Source organism: Trematomus bernacchii, unplaced genomic scaffold (assembly GCF_902827165.1).
Source record: "Trematomus bernacchii unplaced genomic scaffold, fTreBer1.1, whole genome shotgun sequence".
In the NCBI taxonomy this organism is placed as follows: Eukaryota; Metazoa; Chordata; class Actinopteri; order Perciformes; family Nototheniidae; genus Trematomus; species Trematomus bernacchii.
Window position 1 is genome coordinate 922169 of NW_022987807.1, and position 24567 is coordinate 946735.

A 24567-nucleotide genomic window follows, 5' to 3' on the forward strand; every position below is an offset into this window, starting at 1 on the left:
AATCAAAAAGATTCGCGTCGGGCTCCTGATCAGCCTGTCGGTGTTCTTTTCCCCATAATCACCGCGTCGCTGCACATTATCCCTTACATAAAAACTGGTAAAATTTAAAACGATTTGAAGATATACGAGCACTCACATCTACCAATGGTGTCATGTTCTCCGTCCTTTAAGATGGACCTGAATTCCCCCATATACTTAAAGTTCAGGGTAATCAACTGTTAAAAACATGCTGTTTTTTTTGTAATAATCGTGATATCAATTATTGACCAAAATAATCGTGATTATGATTTTTGCCATAATCGCACAGCCCTACTTACAAGGTGGGAAACGAATGATTACCTGCTCCAGCTCCCTCTCCAGGCTGCTGGCGGTGTTGGCCAGTTTAGTCAAGTGGTCTCGCTCATCCTCAAATTCCTCCAGTTTGTGCTGCAAATCATCTTCCACCATGTTCTTTGCATCCTGGATTTGCTTATAAGCAGATTCCTGGCTCATCATGTCGGACTACGTCACAGACAGCAAAAAGGTTTTACACAAGATTTATCAAAAAAACAATGAAAAAACATTTTAGTCCTGGTAATTTAGAAACGTCTGCTTTGATCTAAGGCAGGGGTGTCAAACTCAATTTCATATCGGGCCACATAAGCATCATGGTTGCACTCAAAGGGCCAGTTTATATACAAGACTATATAAAAATACATAAATATAGTGTATATATAAAATGATGTATTATATTACATTATTGCCTCTGCATTGGATTATTATCGGATAGGTTAATAACTTAATATTTAACTACGTCTGAAAGCAGAAGTCTAGGGCAAATAATTGCAAGTCTCTTCAGTGAGAATGTCACAACATGATTTAAAAAGAAAAGCCACATTCTGATGCATTGTGGGACATGTAGTTTATGGGCAACGTGCTTCTGTAACGCGGCATGTAACCGAATAATAAACATATTATATTCTTTGCAAGCTATTGTGGGGCCGCATGAAATGAAGTCACGGGCCGGATTTGGCCCCCGGGCCTTGAGTTTGACATCCCTGATCTAAGGTCCTTGATTGCATAATGATCTTCAGGTATGGGATGACGTTGATACGTAGGCTTAAAAAGATGTTGGAGAGTATACCTCAATGCTCTGCAGCTGAACAGCAATACGCTCTTTATCCTTAATAGAGCGGTGTTGGGTCTCAGTGAGCTGGTGGGACAGAGTCACATTCTCCAGCTTCAGATGTTCCAGCACACCAATCTGAGTCATCTGTCCGGCCTGCGAGAGATAAAACAACACGGTGTCATGTCAACTCATGTCAAAGCTATATGAAAAACCAATCCCAACAGCTTCAACCTTACCTGCATGTTGGCCATTTCGCTCTGCAGCCGTACTCTCGCCTCCTGGGCCATGGCGAGCTGCTGCTGGTACCACTGTCTGAGCTGCTGGAGGGAGTCTATCTCTGCCTGGGAGGTCTTCATGCGGCTCTGCAGGGTGCTGCGCTCCAGCTGCACCTGCTGGAGCTGGCTCTGGAGACCCCCCATCTGCTGACGCAACTCATGGACTGCAAAGAAGAAGAAAAATCTTGTTTAACCACCAAATGCAAATGGTTATCTAAAGTTGTCTAACATATCTCAAAGTACAATTAGTCTGGGCCCACATACACATAGTGCCTTTTTTGTCAGAAAGGCGCTGTCAGGACGTCTGGAGATCATTCTGTTTACAGTTTCTATAAAAATGTAATCTCAACAACATATGGCTGCCTCACAATCAGAATCAGAATACCTTTATTAGTCCCACGGAGGGGAAATGTGCGTAGTTACAGCAGGAAAAAGAGTTTCTAATAACTAAGTTATGATATAATAAAAAATTAAAATCCTGTAACAGTTCTACGGATTTAGCAGCCAGGTATATATTACACAGTTATTAACGCCATCTATATATATTGCACATCTAGCACATCTAGCACATAGGTGGTTGGTATTTAACAGCAGCAAGTTACACAATTTACAAAATACAAAATACACACCTTGTAACAGTTCTAAGGATTTAGCAGCCAGGTATATATTACAGTTATTAACGGCATTTATATATTGCACATAGTTTGTTGGTATTTAGCAGCAAGGGGTGATATAGTCTGTGTTGTGGTGTGTGTGTGGGGGTTGTATAGTCAAACTAGCTTAATTGGATTTTATTATGTGTTTTTGCTACTATATATTTGTTTGACATTGTTTTCTCATCATGAAAACTGCTTGCTCTCACACTTTGTCTGATGAGCTTCCCTTCACAGTTGCCAGTAAATATACTCAAAGAAATGGGCTTTCCGGTCTTTGTTATGGCAATTTCTGTCAAAAAGACAACGCTAAAAAGAGTCCTTACTGGCGCTTTCCTGAAAAGCCAAAGCATTTTCTACTTCAAGCCCTCAGAAAACAGATCCTGGGTGAAGTGCTTTTTTCCTGATGCCACCACATACGATGATATGCTCTCATTAGGAACAATTTGAAAAAACCGCTTTGTGGACACAGACCTTTAAAGCAAATGTATTGTTACACTCAGCTCTCTGGGTCTCCGTCACTCACCTGTATTGTCTCTTGAGGTCACAGTGTTTTGCATCTCCTCCACCTTCCCCATCAGCCGGTTGTATTGGTCTTCAGCCACCTTCAGGTCGTTGCTGAGAGACGTCAGGCTGGCGTTCTTGCCCTCCAGACTTCCCTGGAGCTCCACCATGGCCCTCTCCAGCTGGGTGGAGTTCTGCCTCAGTGTGCTGACCTCTGCAGTGAGGGTGCTCTGCTTCTCCTGGCTGAGCTGAGTCTCCGCCTTCTTCGCCTGCAGCTGAGCGTTCACCGTAGCCAGCTGAGCCTGAAGCTCCGTCTTCTCCTTGAGAGCCTGGAGCAAAAAGACAGCGAGGTCAGGGTTACGGCCAATTCAATTGTAAATCAAGTAAATTAACAGCCATTTGGTTAAATATAATCTGGTTTAGAAGATTTATTCATGGCCTTGACTTCCTATTTAGTATCAGGACTGACAATTAACACAGTCGAACATGGTATATCACAACATTAATTGTTATATACCTAAAAAACATTACTTCATGTATCCATTATAAATAAACAACATTATTGTTATAGTTAATGGGGTTTCCATAGATTTTTTCTTTGGTTAGAATTTAACAGTAAACAAGATTAAAAAAGCATTTACATTAGGGTGGCCCTTAGTGCCGTGTACATTTTCGAATTCATTTATTTTAAGCTCCAACCACCGGAATTTGTTATGATAGTCAAGAAAAAACTCCTGGTGAATTTTATTCAAATTCCAACAACATTTACCCCTCCCTCATCAACCTTGAAGTTTAGCCTCACGTAGGGTCGTCCTTAAAATTGAAAGTGGGAAAGTCTGAGCTCCAACCCCCAGAATTCATTCTATTAGTCAAGAAGACTCTCCTGGTGAATGTTTTCCTCAATCTGACAACATGTACCCCTCCCTCATCGACCTGGACTGCCACACCAGCAGCCACGGTGCTGCCACTGAGGCTACACTTCAAGGTCGATGAGGGAGGGGTACATGTTGTCAGATTGAGGAAAACATTCACCAGGAGAGTTTTCTTGACTCAATAGAGAGGCGAAGTCCCTCCCTTTCCGGTGGACCTCCATGGGACCTTATTTCGGAAAAAAGTATGCATTGAAGTCAATGGGGAGAGAAAGATTATCTTTCGATCCCGTTTGAATTGTGCCACGAATTACACATATGATGTTTAATTACTGTGAAGTAACACTTTTTTTTGTGTGAAACCGCTCAATGAACTCCATCTCCCGTCTCGCACCACACACCAAGACGGCCGTCACGTTGGCACATTTCACTTCTTTCTTTCAGAATGAGGCGGAAAGTATTAAAAGAGGTGAAAATCACTCCAAGTCTGGGCATGTTGAGAGCTGTACATACACACAAGGGGAGTGAGTCGGTTCCTAAGAGCCAGCATGCGGGACCGGGATTCTGGGATTTGTAGTCTTTCTAGTTGCGTATTTTTCATAGTCTTATATTTCAACAGTTTTACGACAAACTGTGACTTTTTTGACATGGAAATGATTTTTTAAGATTGACAAACATCAAAATTCATGTAAATATGTATTTCGTGGCACAATTCAAACGGGATTGAAAGATAATCTTTCTCTCTCCATTGACTTCAATACATAATTTTTCCGAAATAAGGTCCCATGGGTCGGAAGTAGATGGGCGGGACTTTGCCTCTCTATAGAATGAATTCTGGGGGTTGGAGCTTAGACTTTCCCACTTTCAATTTTAAGGACCACCCTAATTTACATAAACAAAGACAAATTAGATTTTAAAATGATGGCGTGCAAGCTCAAGGTGTGTTTACAGTATAGAAGGGGCACAATTAACCATCCAACTATGGGCACAACAAACGGTTTTTAGTAGCCCCTCATTACCAGACATAGCAGCTGAATTATGTTGAATTGCATAATGTGGAATTGTACTGCAATCAATGATTTTGTCATGGTTAATTTGTCCGATCCTGTACATACATTGTACATTCTACTTGAGCAGGTCTCCCTTGAAAAAGAGGTCAATGATCTCAATGGGATACAACCTGAATAAATAAAGGTTTGAAATGAAATGAAATGACATAATAGAGACAAATGTGTACAGAAATCAATCAGTGCTTTTACCTGATTGGCCTCAGATGACAAAGACTCCAGCTGACCCTCCAGCCTCATCTTCTCCTTCAACACCTGCAGCATCTCATCATGGCCCATCACTGAGCTCTCCAGAGAAACACTGCAACAAGTATAAAACACATGAGTACTCATAAGACAAGTCAACTAGTCGAATGACACTAGTCTGTAATCTACAGTAACAAATACAAATGGTAAAGCTCTCCGAGTTACAGGCAATACATGTGCTAAACTGCAGATCTCAGTAAGCATTGTTTGAATGTAATATTGGTTTACATTTGGCCCTAAACCTTATTACATAGAGTTTATAGAATCTCAAGGGTATATTTATATCCAATCTAATATTTAATATTCCATTACTCACATACTTATGTATATATAATATCCTGCTTTATATTTTGTCACTGTAAATTTGTAATTCAACACATGTATATTTTCTACTTTTTTATATTGCTATTTTATTGCTAGTGAGAAAATGTCCCAACTTGGGATCAATTAAGTACTTCTTATCTTATCTTATCTTTAAGGACTGAGGGTGTCGGATGCTGTACACAGTGTAAAGCCCCCTGAGAGAAATGTGTGATTTTTGGCTACATAAATCCCATTTCATTTGTTGTTGACGTATACCTGCTGGAGAAGCTGTCCCTGCGGCTGCGCGGCTCCGCTCCGTCTCCCTGCTGCTGCTCCAGCTCCAGGAGGTGCTGCTCGTCGCTGGCCGCCTGCAGCACCTCCTGCAGCGAGGGGAACTGACCCATGGCTTCAGCAGCGATCTCCCTCCCCTGCACCGTGTAGCCCCCCCGCTGCCTCTCCACTGCGGCAGAGAGCGTCCTGAACTGCCCTCTGGTCGACACGCTGCTGTAAGACGAGCTGTCGCTGTCGTTGCCATCGTTCCCCGGCCTTATTCCAGATTCACTGCCGTCAATTTCAGACACATTGTCCCCAATTTGGAGCGAGGCGCCGGGCTGTGGCTCCGTGTCACAGGCGCTGCCCTCTGACATCACGCTGACCTCAGAGAGAGTGGACACTGAGCTCATGGTGGACTGCAGGGAGTTCATGGTGCCGTCTGCTGTTCTTCCTCCACTTCCTCCAATTCCTCCACTTCCTCCTCCACCTAAAGATTCAAGGCTTTTATTGTCATGTGTACATAGCTACAGTGTAGTTATGACAATGAACATCTTAGGCACCTCCAACAGTGCAACACGATAAAACGGATAAAATAGTGAAAGTAAATAAAAATAGAACATAATAGAAATAGTGCAGAATAGTCTATATACAAGTAATTGTATACCTCCAGCGTCACCTGCTCCATCCTTCTCAGGAGACTTGTAGTCGGCGAGGGAGTGGATCTTGTTCACTCGGGGTGATCTGGACTTTTTCTCCCTGCCAGGGGGAATTCCCAAGCTTCCCAGTTTGGGCCCGCGGGGCACAGTGGTCCTCATGAAGGAATACTCTGTGGTCATGGAGGAAGTGTTGGCCCTGGGCAGATCCTCAGGGTGCAGCATGAGCTCTGGATCCAGGGTGCTGAACAGCCTGCTCTTGGTGGCGGTGCGGTGAGACTGGAAACAGAAATGTATCACAATCAGAAGACCCTTTTTTCATTTGTCCCGCAGCGGGGACATTTACAGCGTTACAACAGTGAAGGTAGTGCAAATAAAAAGGCGAAAGTAAAAAGAGTAGACTCAAAAACAAATAAGTGCACATGCATGGTAAAAAAATAAATAAGTACCAGTATAAAGTATTGAAGGATCCAGTAACATTAAAGGTGGGGTAGGTAATTTTGGAGAAACCAGCTCGAGTGCGCTAGAATTTGAAAATACACAGCCGGAGAAAATCTGCCACTTCCTTACAGAGCCCCTCCTCCAACACACACGAATGCGCACATGACCAATGAGGGCACGAGATAAGTTTGTGCACAGATGGAAGGCTGACAGGCAGGTAGGCCATCCAGTTACTTTAGCCGGGCTGGCTCAGATGATTGGTCGTGCTTTTTACAGTACTACGGCTTCCACAGATGACATTTTTTTATGGATTTTTTGTCAAAGCACTTAAGATATTCATTGCTATCGGGATGTTAAGAGCATTCCTTGGAATATAACAAAAAGTGTATCTCGAGCCGGTTTCTCAAACTTACCTACCCCACCTTTAAACAAGTGTAAATACATTGTAATAATTTGTAAAAATAAGTGTATATTTCACAATTGCAGTGGAAGTAACAATGATACTGCAATCGTGGTAAAACACACAAGGGTGCTCAGCTAGAAACATCCGGTACAATGGATACAATTAGGAATATTGATGATAGAAACTAGGCCAGCCTGCAGAGATGTGGGTTACGTTTCCAAAAGAAAAGCATATTTAACAGCCAATTTCATCTGAGAGAAGTCTACACAGGTTGAAGTTCAATGCCGCTTATACACCATCAAGAAAAAATATTTGTCTAATGGTTGAAGTGTCACGTTTAAATACAGAAGCTGGCAAATCTGGTTACATGAGGACCTGTAGGGCAGATATAAGAAGGAGCAGCTCATCCATTATTCACTCACCCTCTCCTTATGTCTCTGCACTCTGTACTGTTTGAGCTGATCCTCCAGACGCCGGCGAGCATCCAGGCGGATCTTCTCCTCGTTCTCCATCTCTAATGAAGGCCTCTCGTTGGCTAAATGGAAAATTGGTCAAAGAAGAATGTCTTTTATTGCCACATACTGAACGACTACACTACAGTTCTGTATTTGCACAAGAGCTGGTGTTATATGACTGGTAAGGTTAAGTCCTAGCTATGAGCACTATGTGTAGATTTAATGTAAATGTTTGTATGATGTAGGGCTGTGCAATTAATCGTATTTTAATCTCGATTACAATTTTGGCTTGCGACCATTATGAAAACAACGTAATCGGAATAAAACGATTATTATTATTTATTTATTTTATTGGTTTTTCAGTTGAATTATACTTAAAGTTCAAGGTAATCAACAGTTAAAAATAAATGGATAATCATTTTTAATAATCGTGATATCAATTATTGACCAAAATAATCGTGATTATGATTTTTGCCATAATCGCACAGCCCTAGTATGATGTTCGTTGTATGTTGTCGTGAGTGAAGCGGCTTTGGTTAAAGAATTTATTCAAATGTTTCCTATGTAAATCACTGGGCAGGAAACATGTTTTGGTGCAAGACAAAGCCATTGACTATTACATTACAAACACAATTACAACATCCTTCAATTTATCTGACAAGTACTGTAGATTTAAGGAGCAGACGACAGGAGGGGTGTAAAAGTACATGCTACACCCATATATCTTGGTTTGTGTACGACTATATATAAACATTTCCTGAATGCAATGAGTTATGCAGACTTGTTTTTATCAGAACATTGGATTAGTCATGCTCATGTGCATCAACATAGCTGCTACAGGATTGTTCATGCTCTGATATATATATATATTCTGTGTAGGAGTTATATTTGTGAACAAGGAAACCGTGCCCGACTTATAATTCCACCAAAACGATATCACACTGGAGGGGTTAGTTCCAAAACGCAGCCATTAGTTCGGTTTTGCAAACGAAGCACCAACATCAAATCAAGCAATCAGATGTCTGTGAGTTGCAGGAAGGTGGTAGACTCAAACAGCTAAAAGAAAGTCCCAATGAATCCTTCTGTTCAAATAATACACAAACAGGGGAGTTAAAAATGGCAGCAAAAAAAGCTAGTCATTCCACAGCAAATTAGGTCAAAATACAGGGGTGGGGGGGGGTATAAAGGGGCATTCACTCCACACAAGTTTATGCTTACACAATTCTGTCTCCTGCATAGGCATACTGAGTCTGAGCGACTGCAATGAATCACCCGTGTGAACCGTGAACTCAGCACTATCCCCCTCAGACTTCTCTAGCATCATGGGTGGAAAATCTGCCAAACCTGGGGAGGGCTCTTGGGTCTGGGAGTTGACGGGGGAGCTGGTGCTCTGGGAGGGGGCAGTCGGAGGCAGGGGCCCATTTATATGGGTGTCCCCCGCAGCATTAAAGTCCTCCGCCAGTCCGTTTCCATTTGGCATCACGTCTGAACTGACCGGACCTGAAAGAGAACGGGGGAAGAGAAACCCTGAGGAATGTGACAATTAGTCCTGATGAGTTCTAGTGAACTACTAATTACTGGAAATTTCAATAAAGTATCTATCTATCTATCTATCTATCCATCTATCCATCTATCCATCTCTCTATCTATCTATCTATCCTTCATCTATCAATCTATCTACACTGCAGAGAGGAAGTTATTCCACTTGGCAAGCTGACTCTGTTAAACTAAAATGGGTGGAAACATTCTTGCAGCACGTGGATAATGATGCGTCCCTTTAGCTCATCTACTAAAAGGAAAACACATCATTTCCTGCAAAATTTGGAACCACTTTTGTTATTTTTATACAAGAAATTCTGTTTCTGCTCTTCTCACTGGTTTCTAATGGGAAGGGCTTGCTTGTCACTGGAGTCTGTGAGTGTGCACCAATCAGAATTGAGCAACAGTTTAATCTAAATCTGATGACAGTTGTGTGGGGTTGTTTGCCCGGCCACAGAGAAGCAAATGTGATAAAACCACACCCACAAAGTTACAGCAAGATAGATAAGATTTTTGAAAAAGAAATATATTCATACTACAATTGAAACAGGAAATGAAACCAACATGGTACTTAAACGATGATATTGATTTGACACTAAACAATCCAACACAATAGTCATGTGGAGCTCTGTTTGGTCTTTGAAAACATGTCTTACGTGGTTCTAGAGGAGAGTAATTTTTAAAGTCTTGCCTGTCCCCACATTTTTTTAAGTATATAAGGTCATACATATTTTCAGTCACTTTCATATTACCTTCACCCAACCAGTGCAGACCGTAGCATAGTTTCCCGCTGAAACTGACTAATTAAAAATGTATTTAACACGTCAGTTCAAGAGCCATGATGCAACATGGAGCACCAAGCCTCATAGTAGCAACTAAAACAGGTCATGCATGTTGGCATTCGAGTGTTACCAGTAATATGCCTGCAGGGGAAAGAACTTTGCAGATCAGAGCGCGGAGATGGAAACACGCTTATTACAGTACGAGTGAAATCATTCCAGTAGGAGTATATATTATAGTTAGGCCCAACATAAAATGATTTCAAGCTTTTAAAATCCTTGTTATATTGAATAAACTGACAGATAAGACCACCTGTTTGCGCACTGGGACATGTCTAGCCTGATGTTGGATTGTATGAAAACTAATTTTGGTTTACAAGTATAATTGCATACTTTTTTTTAATGAATTTTGTTTGATGTTTCTTTAAGTTTTTCTCCAAGTGTGAGACATGTCTAAAAAGTCATAGCTACCCAATTCTGGTTTATTATGCACTTGATGGGAGTGAAAAAAGGCGTCGTATCAAGAGATAACTTCAGGTCATATGCTGTAAACAGGGAAACCTAATGAAGTCTAATAGAAACAGCATGTACTCATTCATACACATATACATATACATATACATATACTCACCATTATGAGTATTTCCCTTCATGTTTGGTGTGTTGTCCAGCCCTTGTTGTATCAATTGTGAATCACCTTCCCCATTGGATTTTATAACACGGTCTTCTTGAGTACCCTCCATTTGAGTTGCTCCTGAATGGTTAGTATCCATTTCCATTAAGAAATTGAACAGTCACAATAATGCTGGTGCACTTTTGAAAAAAGACTTCTCACAAAACCATCTTCTTAGGAGCTGGGAGCAGTGTCACAGGCAGCACTGAAGAGAGAAAACATTCAGTTGAATCTATCATTTTTTTTTAAATATGACACATTATTAAGATAAATATACATGACAGAAGAAGTTGTAGCTCCTCAGTAGTGATCTGTTCTGGACTAACGATATGTAACGGCATAGCCTGCTTTAATTTAAATACAGAGGGGTCAAGGGCAGGCAAGCAGGCCAGGTAGTTAAGTAGATTGTTTCGTGTTAAATATAGATTAACTAGCAACTCTCGTTCATTTGCTTTACCTTGACACAAACAGATGCAACACACTGGGTAACACAGGCCAAAGCAAAGGTTCAATGAGAACAGATTGAGTTCAATCTGAGCAGGAATGTGAAGAAGCTGTTGATAAGGCAGCTAATCACCTTATCAATCAGCAAACCGGCATTTCAAGCAAAGCCTTTCAACTGTGATACATGAGCTTAGAGGGGAATATCTGCCTTATAGAAAGAGAAGCAGCTCCTACAATACATGTTTGTACATTTGCATAAACACCGCAAATGGTGAACAGATTTTTTTTTAAAGCTTCTGCCATTTCTTTTAACAGCTTGTAAATATATGCAACTATCGACCTCAGCATTTCTTTATTTGTCCCAAAGGGAGACATTTACAGCGTTACAGCAAAGGTGACATAGCAAGCAAAAAAGGTAAACAATAAAAAAAGAGTAAGCTAACGTGTTAAATATAGAGAAAAAGCACACATTGGTAATTAAATAAAAATAAAGACAAATACGTTCTATGATAGTCCTTTCAATAGCTTAGTGAAGATATTGTAAAAATTATGTTTTGCACATAAAACACATTATGATTAATTGCAAAGTACAATTACAAATAAAGTGTTATTGCACACAACTCCGGCATGTTATAGTCCTATCATAAAAGGCATACTATAGCTATACATGATCACCTTTGACTGAAATGTGGTGTTGCTCAGTTAGCCATCTGACAGCAGATCAGTGAGCTAGCCTGTGTTTAGCAACCGTCAGAAAAATAAGACTGCCATTGATAAACGTACATTAAAATGCAGTTAAATTACGTCCATGTGTTGCCAGAGTTTAGTCAAATAATACAGCTATTGTGACAAGAAGGTGAGACTTAAATCGAGACTAGCTAGCGAGAAAGCTAACTAGCTATATATGTTTACGACGGAACCCGTCAAGCTAACGGTGCTAACTCGCTAGCTAGAGTGATTTCTCAAATATTTAACAAGATTCAACGAAGTACCTTATGTCGAATAGGTTTGTTACAGAACCCCATGAGTAAATATGTAAATGACAATTTGTGTAAATGTAGGAAAAGACTATAAATGCTCACCCTTTCTGCGAGCTTCGCCTTTTACTACGTGGCTGTTTGGGTTCCGTCCACTTATCTGTCCGACGGGAAACAAACTGAGGGACACACACACACACACACACACACAAGCGCGCACACACACGCAAACACACATGTCTAGGAGTACAACCTTTGGATTTTAAATCTTTAAAGGTAAATAAAATATTGCAAGGATTATATTATAGCAAATGGGTATCGCAATTAAACATTTATTAAATGAAGTATAAAACAGAACGGATGATGCTAAGAGGAAATGTGTCGGATGTGGTACAATGCTTCACTCTTGTGGTCAAAGAGCTGCGCACTATTTTCCAGCACAGGCAGTGCAGGTGCCAACAGAAGTGTCATTAATAAAGCTGTCATATTTGAGTTCAGCGCCAGACTGCAAGGACTACATTAATACGCACTTTATAATAATACATTTTATTTAAGGCGCCTTTCATGACACCCAAGAACACCATGCAATTTGTTAAATAGTCTAAGAGGTAAAAGCAAAAGAACATGATAAAAACACAAATATACCATAATGGAGAAGAGTCGACAATTAAATTGGACACAAATCATAGGGACAGGTTATTCAGGGGAAACAGATGATAGGGAGCACTACAGTGAGTAGGCTGATCTGAACAGGTGGGTTTTGAGGAGGGACTTGACATACAATCACTTTATGATAAAATGCCACTGCTCAATGCAATTGGGTTATAGTGGATTTCAGTGGTGGATAGTAACTACTGTAAGTAACTTTACTCAAGTACTGTACTACAATTTTGTGAGAGTTGTACATTACCTGAATATTTCAATTATTTGCTACTTTGTTCTACCCCACTACAATTCAGAGGTAAATCGTCTACATATACACCAGTCATGGGTGTCACTTTGTTAGAAAAAGTGGTGGGAACAATTTCTCCAGATTTAACATCAGTATGCAGGAGACAAAAGATGATTGAACCTGAAAACACCTGCATGAAAATCCAATGCATAGACCTCTGGACCACCAACGTGTTCTTAAAATAATGAACGCCTAGGAGTCTAAGGGATGGGATTTTTGGAGAGACATGTTTTAAACGAATGTACGTGTCTGCTTTGCTTCTTTAGTTCGCAGTTGAGATATTGCAACAGGTTTTGTCCTTAAAAAGTAAAACAGATTATGATCTTCAAATATACAAACCCAACTGTTAAGATTGTTGATGAAACCTCTATCTATAAGGGGTACAAAGCAAAGCTGTAGGTCTGTGGTTTGCTTCCATCTGTTCTTATGGAACAATCGAGGCTGTGGTAATTGTGGTGTAAAAAACAGGAGCTTAAGTCCAGTTTTTTCTAATGACATGTTCAGGAAACCTGGCTCAAGATGTGCTGGTAGCCTTGGGAAATCTGGGAGGACGTATTGTGTGCCTAGAAGCTTATACAAGCAAGGCCAAGTTCATTTTCTCTCTTCCTTATCTTCACTTAGACTTCAGGCCGCTGCTGGGATGCCTGTCTCCTTTGAGCACAATATGGAATTAAATATTTTCCAACGTGTTTCTTTTCAGCACCACTTTGTGACTCTCTTATTTCTTTGCATGTCCTATTGGGACTCGTTAAAACAAGTGTTTCAAATGCCACTTAATATTCTTCACACTGCACAACATAATGATAAAAAGTATGAAATCGTAAAGCTACGGCTTTATCTGATGGCATCACTATAGAAATGAGCTTTACTGAGTCTCTTAACAACATGGAATCATATAAAAACAAAAATACATGATGGGTTTGATTAGATTATAATGACATTTATTGGTTTTCGCAAATTATTTCAGTCCCATGTTTTACATACAAATATATCCCAAAAAAATGAATGTCAAATGTTGGAGAGAAAACATCCTTTTGCCTTGTCATGTGTTATGTGTCCTTTGCATGTGTTCAAAATGGTATACTAATAAGAGAGCATAATCAATAAAATATATAATATGTAGAACTATAAAACGAACAAGCTACAGTTGACTTTAAATGAGAGTCAATTCAGGAATGAGATTTTATAGATAACTTACAAAAGATCCCCAAAATACATTGAGCAATACATATTTAAACATGTTACTATGGGACAGTTTCATTCCACAGGCCATAATCTTAATTTTAATTTATTCATTTATTTAACAGGGACAGTGCACATTAATGAACATTTCTGTAAATGTGCCAGAGTTAGCCAAGAGGCTATTTTTCATCTGTAGTCCCTGGACAGATTTTAAAAGTCAATCTAAAACATATTTCATTCATAAGACTGTTAAACACCTGAACTAAGAACATCCATAACATTCACCTGTTTGCAACTTACGAATTATGTATCACTTGTATATAGACTCTTATGGCATTACTTCTATTCTATTTTATTGTATTTACTTGTATTTATCAGTTTTATTGTGTTGCACTGTTGGAGGAGCCTGCGACCTAAGATTGTCATCAACATAACTACACTGTAGCTATGTACAAATGACAATAAAAGCCTTGAATCTTGAAAAATGTTTCAATATCAGAGTCAAATCTAATCATCAACACCCCCTTCGCTCACCCCGTCAGGGTTTGGCTGGACAGAAATGCTTGGACATGAGAATGCAGATGTTTTTCCCACACTCCCAGCACTGCTGCTTGATGTGTGGAGCGCCCTGCTGGGTCTTTCTCTTACACAGTGAACACACCTCTGCAGCACCCTCACCTCCTCTTCCAGATGATTGTATCAGAAGCTGTTGAAGTTCTTTCTGTATGGAATCATTTGGTGCCTTTGCGATGCCTACCACTTTCACTCTTTTGGGATCAAACACACAGTCCTCCTCCAGGCCACTGCGCACTGCTAGGAGGCCAACTTTGGGGGGCACCCAAGCAGTGTCGTAGCCATGTGAGTGCCATGTTTGCTGCATGGGATGGTTGTCCTTGTCAATGCGCTTGACACGGCCAACGCGCACATGTACCTGAAGGACAACTCGGTCCGTAGGATTACTTTTCAGAGGATAAGCTGTCGCCTTTTTTATATTACGACTGACATACACGCCCATTCCCAGCATGCCCTTTGAAGACTGTTTAAAACCGTTGGCAATGATGACTCGTGCACTGGTGATGCTGGTCCCGTGGTACATGGTGTAGACGCCCCTGCTTCGGGGTTTCTGGGACGAGTCCAGCTCCAAACCAGGAAAAGAAGCGCCATCGTCAAACACCTCCCAGCCGGAGAACTGCACTGACATCCTGGTTCAGACGTGTGGCTAATGGAGGATGTTGTAAAGACTCCGTAAAGATCGGAAATTCTGTAAGAAATTAAAAGGGAGATGTGGCATTATGTTAGAATGAATATCAATCAGGGTGTTACCTTAACCCTCCTGTCACAAAAGTGGTGATCAGCAATTTTCTATGTTCAAATGCCTACTGTGGAAGGTAATCATAAGGCATTCAAGCAATCAGTGGTAAAACACAATATTTATGATTGATGAAGGTGGTAAATCGGTCAGATTTTACGGCAACACAACATGAGGGTTGTGAGGTTGGCAAGCAAAAGCAATGAGACAGTGTGGCTAGCTTGGATTTCTTCTGTGAATTGATATATATTGTGTATTTATTTCAAAATGTGCCTTGACCTCTTTTGTCACATTAAAGCACTCTAAATGCTTGAAGGTATAGGGTAGGTAAGAATGGAGAAATCAGCTCGAGTGCGCTAGAATTTGAAAGTACACAACCGAAAAAAATCTGCCCCTTCCTTCAGACTTCCTTACAGAGCCCCTCCTCCATCACACACGAACGCGCACATGACCAATGAGGGCACGAGATAAGTTTGTGCACAGATGGAAGGCTGGTAGGCCATCCAGTTATTTTAGCCGGGCCTGCTCAGATAATTGAACTTGCTTTGTACAGCGCCACGGCTTCCACAGATGAAATATTTGTATATATTTATTGTCAAAGCATTTAATTTATTCATTGCTATCGGGATGTTAAGAGCATTCCATGGAATATTACAAAAAGTGTTTCTGAAGTGAATTACCTACCCCACCTTTAAGAGGTTCTATACCACATGTGTCAAACTCAAGGCCCGGGGGCCAAATCAGGCCCTTGGTAGATTTAATTTCGGCCCGCAGGATAATTTCTAATTACTTTAAGATCTGGCCCGCCGGTATATTGCACGCACACCTTCACTCAATCCTGAGGGTTTCCTCAGCTCAGAGCCTGACCCCAAACATTGAGGAACTTGCACCCAAGATGAGATGCCAAGTATCTGGCTTGAACTAGCATCACAGAGCAGCAAACAGAGTTTCAATGGATGTTTCCTTCTGCACTTTTTTTCTTGAGACAACAGAGCATGTTTGGTTTTCTCTTTGAGGGAAGTTGTTTTTTTGAAGCTGTTGTTGGCCTGTGGAAAAATGTAATCATAAGAAATGACTCTGGAAAAGCTGCAGATAGAGCCATAAGAAATGAATGCAACTGATTATTTAATGTTTAATGTTGTTTTTATAGGCAATAATTTAAGCTTTGTTAGTTCTAGGTTTAATATGTGCAATAAGTTCATTTCAATAAGTTTTGCAATAAACATTGAACCAGTCCGGCCCTCGACTAGTACCCATTTTTTTATTTTGGCCCACTGTGTGTTTGAGTTTGACACCCCTGGTCTATACAAATGAACTTGCCTTGCCCTGTTTTGCTTCCTCCTTGTATGATTTAACATTGTAACTTACTAAATCACCTGTGTTTGCTTCCTTGTCAGAAGTGAGTCCATATTGTAGCCTCTCAATAATGTTGCTAACCTTGCTGGTTGTATTGCACTCTTATTCAGTTGGTCTGCCTTTAAAATTCGAAAAACATTACATGATAGTTTATTCAACTATAGCTGCAGTCCGTGTGTAACAGAAAAATATGTTATAAGTCAAATACAACTTTAGACATTAAGGAACACAGGACGAGTAAACATTGTAGTTTTTGTCAGCCTGAACATTATCACTCTGATAGCCATAAACTGTTGCATGACTGATGTTATTTTATTGACTTTCTCTATAAATCTAACAAAGTAAAACGCATTAACATGTTTAAACTATGAAATCTTACCGTCAGTAAGGAGTTACCAGCCAGGGATATTTACCTTTCGGTTCTGTAGGTTTCGTTTATTCCTTGATTGTTTGATTACGTCACTATTGGAACTACATATGGCCGGTTAGCTCAGTTGGTTAGAGCGTCGTGCTAATAACGCGAAGGTCGCGGGTTCGATACCCGTACTGGCCACTGTATGTTTTCTCTCACACGTAAAGTTAGTACAATTTGACCAGAGTATCAATCGGGGGAAAAAAGCGAATTAAATGAGTAAGTAACTGCAAATAAGTGTCTATCTAAACACGGAGTAATTTCATGTGTTACAATTATTTCCACAATTGAAAAATGACATTTACAATAGAAATAAATGCATAATAAAGAAAGAATAAAATAAAAATAAAAACACTAAACTAAATACAATAATAACTAAATGTATTGCTTAACACAGACATTATTTCTATTGTAAATGTAATTTTTCATTTGTAGAAATACTTTTAACCCGTTAAATAACTCCGTGTTTAGATAGACACTTATTTGCAGTTACTTACTAATTTAATTCGCTTTTTTCCCCCGATTGATACTCTGGTCAAATGTTACTAACTTTACGTGTGAGAGAAAACATACATTGGCCAGTACGGGTATCGAACCCGCGACCTTCGCGTTATTAGCACGACGCTCTAACCAACTGAGCTAACCGGCCATATCTAATTCGAATAGTGACGTAATATAACAATCAAGGAATAAACGAAACCTACGGAACCGAAAGGTAAATCTTCCTGGCTGGTAACTCCTTACTGACGGTAAGATTTCATAGTTTAAACATGTTAATGCGTTTTACTTTGCTAGATTTATAGAGAAAGTCAATAAAATAACATCAGTCATGCAACAGTTTATGGCTATCAGAGTGATAATGTTCAGGCTGACAAAAACTACAATGTTTACTCTTACTGTGTTCCTTAATGTCTAAAGTTGTATTTGACTTATAACCTACTTTTCTGTTACACACGGACTGCAGCTATAGTTGAATAAACTATCAAGTAATGTTTCATAGAGTTAGTGTAATGTTGAATGTGAATTTTAAAGGCAGACCAACTGAATAAGAGTGCAATACAACCAGCAAGGTTAGCAACATTTATGACAAGCTACAAGATGGACTCACTTCTGACAAGGAAGCAAATACAGGTGATTTAGCAAGTTAAAATGTAAAATCCCACAAGGAGGAAGCGAAACAGGGCAAGGCAAGTTCATTTGTATACAACCTCTTAAGGATTCAGAGTGCTTTAATGTGACAAAAGAGGCATCAAGGCACATTTAAAAAAGAATACACAATATAGATATACACAGAAGGAATCCAAGCTAGCCACACTGTCTCATTGCTTTTGCTTGACTCGTTTAACCCTCATCGCTCATAAATATTGTGTTTTACCTTTGATTGCTTGAATGCCTTATGATTACCTTCACAGTAGGCATTTATTTGAACATATACAATTGCTGATCACAACTTTCATTGAATTTTGAGTGGTTTAGTCAACCTTTTAAAACGCCATAGGAAATGAATGGGTAACCCTAGATTATGTTCATCCATCAGATAGTACGGACAAATCAACAAAATGTTAATGTTGGAATACATGTTCATTGTCTTTTCTTTGTATATTCAGTGCAGTAATCATGTAAACCAGTAGTCTGAGACATTGTTTAAAGATTATAAGGGGTGTTAAATAAAGTTTGGTGATGATTAATGTTTAATCACCAAAGTAAGGGGGGAGAAACGAACATGACAGGAGGGTTAAGTTAAGGTAACAACCTGATTGATCTTAATTCTAACATAATGCCACATCTCCCTTTTAATATCTCACAGAACTTCCGATCTTTACGGAGTCTTTACAACATCCTCCATTAGCCACACGTCTGAACCAGGATGTCAGTGCAGTTCTCCGGCTGGGAGGTGTTTGACGATGGCGCTTCTTTTCCTGGTTTGGAGCTGGACTCGTCCCAGAAACCCCAAAGCAGGGGCGTCTACACCATGTACCACGGGACCAGCATCACCAGTGCACGAGTCATCATTGCCAACGGTTTTAAACAGTCTTCAAAGGGCATGCTGGGAATGGGCGTGTATGTCAGTCGTAATATAAAAAAGGCGACAGCTTATCCTCTGAAAAGTAATCCTACGGACCGAGTTGTCCTTCAGGTACATGTGCGCGTTGGCCGTGTCAAGCGCATTGACAAGGACAACCATCCCATGCAGCAAACATGGCACTCACATGGCTACGACACTGCTTGGGTGCCCCCCAAAGTTGGCCTCCTAGCAGTGCGCAGTGGCCTGGAGGAGGACTGTGTGTTTGATCCCAAAAGAGTGAAAGTGGTAGGCATCGCAAAGGCACCAAATGATTCCATACAGAAAGAACTTCAAGAGCTTCTGATACAATCATCTGGAAGAGGAGGTGAGGGTGCTGCAGAGGTGTGTTCACTGTGTAAGAGAAAGACCCAGCAGGGCGCTCCACACATCAAGCAGCAGTGCTGGGAGTGTGGGAAAAACATCTGCATTCTCATGTCCAAGCATTTCTGTCCAGCCAAACCCTGACGGGGTGAGGGAAGTCAGTCTATGCCAGAGCCGTCAGAGTGTCCTTTAGCCAGGCGCTGTTGACATTTCAAACTGATCCCTACCCCTTCCCACTCTGTGATATAGTCAACATATTGTGAGCCATAATAGGGGCATGAATATGCTTTTTTAGGACCTTCCCTTTCCTGTAGTGTGTTATATTGGTTTATGTGCATGTAAATGTTCTGCAAAGGCTAATATCTCTGTGTTCCCTGCCTGAAATGCCTCCATTGGACTCCTTTGTTTACTTCTGTAACATCCAATACATGTTCCAATATTGTACGTGACGGGTTAAGGGGCGGGACATCTCTAAGATCACAGCAGAGCCGGCCAGCTAACAAATCAGAGCAGACTGGGCTCTGGTTTCAGACAGAGGGTGAACAGAGGTAATGCAGCACAGGCAGTATGAGAAAAATAAAGAGCTTTTTGAACATTAAAGCATGGAGACATGTCACAGTAGAGACACTACATAGAAATATGAACCTGAAAATGAGTATTATAGAGCGCCTTTAAATCTTCATTCGCTGTAAAGGTTGGCCATATGACGTAATGATTGATTGATAAACATGTTTGCTAAACTCCAATTTGACTTTTAAATTATCCCAGTTGTCCTCAGTGTTATCCTGCCACCTGCCTGTGCTCTTTAATGTGTCTTCTAGCGTTTTCTGTTAGTTATTTCTTGTGTATGTTTGCTTGTTTCCTGTTTCCTTGCCCCCTTAAGGACCAACACAATTATCCTGATAGACGCAGCGGGTAACGTGACCTTCACAGAGCGCACCATGCCCACCTGTGACACGAACAAATGGAGCACCAATTCTTTCCAGTTCAAACTGGAGGTGTGAAGACGTGATGGAGGAAACCCACTCTGTGCCTTTCTGCACCCCCCCCCCCCCCCCCCCCCACTTCATTACAGCAGCTGTGTGAACATGAAGTCTCTTCAGCACTTTTTCTTCAGCTAGTCGATACTAGCTTCCTCATTAAAATCTGTGATATGTATTTCTTATTCTAGATTTAAGTTAAGATGCATCTTTTGAAAATGTGTGCTAATTTAAAAATTTGCCAAAGAACATTTTGTGGAGAAAAATGTATTTAACGTGCATTTTACAAAACAGCAGGGTTGAGTTGCTAATTCGTTACAGATCGCTGGTGATCTGCTTTCAAATGCAATCAATACCGATAATTGTAGTGTTTGGACACTCATGAGTACAAATGTTCATAATGACAAGCCTAACTTCATATCAATATGGAAGATCATTTGTAAATCCATCTCCATTGTTCCTGTCTTTTAATGGAAAGAAATGATCTGAATCACTGGGCTAAAGCTGCTGCACATTGTCAACTGTTATTGAGCAGTGACCCCTACTGGAGATTTAAGATATTGCACTTCTCATGTAATCATCCCATAAGTACTGTTGTAGGTAAAAGACGTTTAAACAAGTAGACACATAAAAAGGTTATTTTTAAACATCGGCTAAATGATTCTTATTTTGGTATGGAGTCAATAGAGGGTCAAATGTCTTGTAGCTATGTATCACCATTTCTGTGTGTGAAAACGTTATGAATATATACATTCTGATATCTATAAATGTGTGAACAATATTTAAACAAATAGGTTTTCCTATAAGATCTGTAGCTCCGCATCACATTTCGTGAACAAATAAAAACATGTTTGCATAAATCATTTTGATACGTGCGAGTGCATAAAGAACATGTCCTCAAAGGTTTTCATTTACATATATGGTTTTAATTATGGAGGACCGAACATGACACAAGTATACATAAATAAATGTATGAATAAAAACATAAATAAATACAGGAATAATGAATTTCAGTTTCTTAAATCACTTAATCACTGATTATAATGTTCTTCTTACTTGCAATTATCTAGCTCATTAATGCTCCTGTGCGTTCCCCACCAGAAATATAATAAACATGCCATTCTTTTCAGTTTATCTTACTCTGATGGCTTACTTGATGATTTGACAGATATAATGTTCAATTAAAAGTGAATTGAGAAGCTGAAGACCAAACTTGTCATTACTGGGTGTTGAACGTTAGGTTGCTGCATGTTATATAACAGTTGTACACCTAACCCTAACGAGATACCAACCAGGGATATTTACCTTTCGGTTCAGTAGGTTTCGTTTATTACTTGATTCTTTTATTATGTCACTACTAGGACTACCCATGGCCGGTTAGCTCAGTTGGTTAGAGCGTCGTGCTAATAACGCGAAGGTCGCGGGTTCGATACCCGCACTGTATGTTTTCTCTCACACGTTGAGTTAGTACAATTTGACCAGAGTATCAAACGGGGGGGGGCGGGAAAGCGAATTAAATGAGTAAGCAGTGGCGAGCCGTGAGCTTTATACCTAGGCCCTCTGACCCCCACCAATTCCCTCGAAAAAAAGAAAAAAAATGAGTTATTACGTCACAGCGTATACTTCAGCGGAATATCAAAACAACGGCCCAGGGTGCAAAACGCATCACTGACAGCGACCCTCTACCACACAAAACAACACCTGTGAACCCAATTTGTGTTCTTTGACATTGAAAATGATATTGCATTGTATTTGTTACTTTCGTTGCAGTTGTATGTCTTAAGTGTAATTTGGCATGCTTTTATTTTGAAGGCGAGTTCACGCTGTGAGTAAGTAACTGCAAATAAGTGTCTATCTAAACACGGAATAATTTAATGTGTTACAATTATTTCCACAATTGAAAAATGACATTTACAATATAAATAATTGCATAATTAAGAAAGAATAAAATAAATAAAAACACTAAACCAAATTCAACTAGAAAATGCATTTCCTGCAGAAAATGCGTGCGAATGCTGTAAACTGTGAACATTTGTGGCTGAATTTAGCTGAAAATGCAGAAAAAGCTGAATATTTTATTAGCTGACTGGTAGCTGCTTTTAGCTAGAGAGACCAAGTCTGTGGGTGTTTCTCAAACGCGAGTACACTTGCTTGGTAGCACATGTCTTCCGAGCGTCTTGCTTCAGAAGCGAGGCAAGAATACTTCCGGGCATTCGGAAAACGAAGAGTGGAACAGGCTAGCAAGTGTGCAGGTGTGCGTCATATGAGAGGCTCTGGGTGTTTCTCAATCGCGAGTACGCTTGTTTGGTAGCACATGTCTGCCGAGCATCTTGCTTCCGAAGCGAGCCAAGAATACTTCCTGACATTTGGAAAACAAAGAGTGGAACAGGCTAGCAAGTGTGCAGGTGTGCGTCATATGAGATGCCCCGCCTTACATTTTCCGTCACAGATTTGGGGAAATTGGTCCGTGCGCAAAGCATTGTGGGGATTTTAAGACCGCGGAGTCTACTCATGTGCAGCCTCGATATTTCTCCAAACGGAGTACGCCGGGCTCGGTAGATTTCCAAGGCTGCGTTTCACTTCTCTTATTTTTCATTTCCTCGCTCCTCGGTCTCGGTCTCACCGGAAGTTGATTTGTCTGCGCCATCTTGAGTAGCGTCCCAATGGCCTTATTTTTGCCGGAGGACCGAGGATCGAGGAGCGAGGAGCGAGGAGCGATAATGGAGGAGCGATAATCGAGGAACCACCAGACCATCCTTCGATGAAATCCTCAGACACTCGCCCCGCCCCCTTACTGTGTATCGCTCACTGATTGGACGATGCAGCGCATGCACTGATCTGATGCTTCTTGACATGAGAGCAGTTTCCCAGCGGAGTGAAGAAAACACATGAAACTCACGGGACTCACTCCTCAGTTCATACCGTGTTTTGTTTCAATTAATGTATCATTTAGTTACAAATATGTGATATATCTGAACAACAAAGTGGTCAAAAATTATTTCATTCATTTATTGGAAACATTTTCGTGATCGCTTTTTTCGTTTTACATTTTCATTTATTGTCATTTCCATTCAGTCAGTCATTAAGTGCTATTTAACATGTTAATTTGCTACATATCCACACAAACAAACTAAGTGTGCAATCCAATGAATGTTAATCTAACTGGGTTTTGATAGATAACATATCTCTTTTTCTTCTCTCAATTCTTTTATTTATATTGTGCACTCTAATCAATATTAATCAAACTAATATTCGTTTATACATTTTAAGAATGGCGTTTATCTTTTTTGAGAATTAGTTCATATTTGATTTTATTTATTTGGGTCTACAACAGATGATACAAATGTTTGTGTCAGTAAATGTGTAGGCCTACTAACAGAGGCGGGGGTGTTTGTGAAAATAACGGGGACAGAGCTGGCTGCTGTCAGACGATCAGCTGTGCGGCGTCATCACAAACGGACGTCGCTTCACGTGACGCTCCGGAGGAAAGGACGTCCCATTGCTCTTAAAACTCATTTCCCTGCTTCTCGTGGTTTCCTTGCGTCTCTCCATGCTTCCCTGGTGGGAGGGACTAGTCGCAGGGAAACGACGCAAGTGAGGGACGCAAGGAATCCATTTAACCGAAGTGAAACGCAGCCCAAGGGTGTTTCTCAATCGCGAGTACGCTTGCTTGGTAGCACATGTCTGCCGAGCATCTTGCTTCAGAAGCGAGTCAAGAATACTTCCTGGCATTCGGAAAACAAAGAGTGTAACACGCTAGCAAGTGTGCAGGTGTGCGTCATATGAGAGGCCCCGCCTTACATCTTCCGCCACAGATTTGGGGAAATTGGTCCGTGCGCAAAGCATTGTGGGGATTTTAAGACCGCGGAGTCTACTCATGTGCAGCCTCGATATTTCTCCAAACGGAGTACGCCGGGCTCGGTAGATTTCCAAGTATGCTGGAGATTGGAACAGTACTTCGGCGGCACTCGATGACGTAGTATGCTTGAAATAGTGGCTCTGAAGCAGCTTTACTCGCGATTGAGAAACACCCCCTGCCTTACATTTTCCGCCACAGATTTGGGGAAATTGGTCCGTGCGCAAAGCATTGTGGGGATTTTAAGACCGCGGAGTCTACTCATGTGCAGCCTCGATATTTCTCCAAACGGAGTACGCCGGGCTCGGTAGATTTCCAAGTATGCTGGAGATTGGAACAGTACTTCGGCGGCACTCGATGACGTAGTATGCTTGAAATAGTGGCTCTGGAGCAGCTTTACTCGAGATTGAGAAACACCCAGGGTGTTGCTGAATTTAGCGGAGGAATGCAGAAAAGTGAAATGATATGAATC

The 24567-nt window shown here is 40.6% G+C and overlaps 3 protein-coding genes and 3 non-coding genes across 10 annotated transcripts in view; 3 read left to right on the forward strand and 3 right to left on the reverse strand.

Moving 5' to 3' along the window:
* Positions 1–11844, reverse strand: part of golga3 (golgin A3) — a 40405-nt gene extending 28561 nt beyond the window's left edge. Inside the window, exons 1-11 of one of the 4 annotated variants that reach the window (XM_034150867.1) lie at positions 11768–11844; positions 10200–10446; positions 8469–8750; positions 7218–7330; positions 5963–6230; positions 5302–5785; positions 4669–4777; positions 2563–2869; positions 1345–1547; positions 1124–1261; positions 340–501 (exon numbers count right to left, since the gene is read on the reverse strand). In XM_034150867.1, coding sequence (XP_034006758.1) covers positions 340–501; positions 1124–1261; positions 1345–1547; positions 2563–2869; positions 4669–4777; positions 5302–5785; positions 5963–6230; positions 7218–7330; positions 8469–8750; positions 10200–10347 — 2214 coding nt within the window. In that variant the 5' untranslated portion in view covers positions 10348–10446; positions 11768–11844. Of the gene's footprint in view, positions 1–339; positions 502–1123; positions 1262–1344; positions 1548–2562; positions 2870–4668; positions 4778–5301; positions 5786–5962; positions 6231–7217; positions 7331–8468; positions 8778–10199; positions 10447–11767 lie in introns of all 4 variants that reach the window. The other 3 variants (XM_034150868.1, XM_034150865.1, XM_034150869.1) reach the window with 3 other exon arrangements.
* A 1694-nt stretch (positions 11845–13538) lies between these two features.
* LOC117498730 lies at positions 13539–16941 on the reverse strand. 2 transcript variants are annotated; one of them, XM_034150877.1, is made up of 2 exons: positions 16875–16941; positions 13539–15057 (listed from the first exon to the last, which is right to left on the reverse strand). In XM_034150877.1, exon 2 carries the CDS (start codon positions 14995–14997, stop codon positions 14335–14337), a length of 663 nt encoding a protein of 220 aa, XP_034006768.1. In that variant the 5' UTR covers positions 14998–15057; positions 16875–16941; the 3' UTR covers positions 13539–14334. The 2 variants fall into 2 exon arrangements, with proteins under 2 accessions (XP_034006768.1, XP_034006767.1); XM_034150876.1 differs by having other exon boundaries at positions 16841–16930.
* trnai-aau lies at positions 16941–17014 on the forward strand. The gene has a single exon. It is a non-coding gene; the product is annotated as a tRNA-Ile (tRNA).
* A 434-nt stretch (positions 17015–17448) lies between these two features.
* On the reverse strand, positions 17449–17522 carry trnai-aau. Its single transcript has one exon. It is a non-coding gene; the product is annotated as a tRNA-Ile (tRNA).
* Positions 17507–20854, forward strand: LOC117498731. Its single transcript, XM_034150878.1, has 2 exons — positions 17507–17622; positions 18681–20854. Exon 2 carries the CDS (start codon positions 18741–18743, stop codon positions 19401–19403), a length of 663 nt encoding a protein of 220 aa, XP_034006769.1. The 5' UTR covers positions 17507–17622; positions 18681–18740; the 3' UTR covers positions 19404–20854.
* A 756-nt stretch (positions 20855–21610) lies between these two features.
* trnai-aau lies at positions 21611–21684 on the forward strand. The gene has a single exon. It is a non-coding gene; the product is annotated as a tRNA-Ile (tRNA).
* The last annotated feature ends 2883 nt before the right edge of the window (positions 21685–24567 follow it).

Bases quoted from the DNA above. Each gene is read 5' to 3' on its own strand.
- LOC117498730 (XM_034150877.1), bottom strand. From the start codon at position 14,997: ATGTCAGTGCAGTTCTCCGGCTGGGAGGTGTTTGACGATGGCGCTTCT.
- LOC117498731 (XM_034150878.1), top strand. From the start codon at position 18,741: ATGTCAGTGCAGTTCTCCGGCTGGGAGGTGTTTGACGATGGCGCTTCT.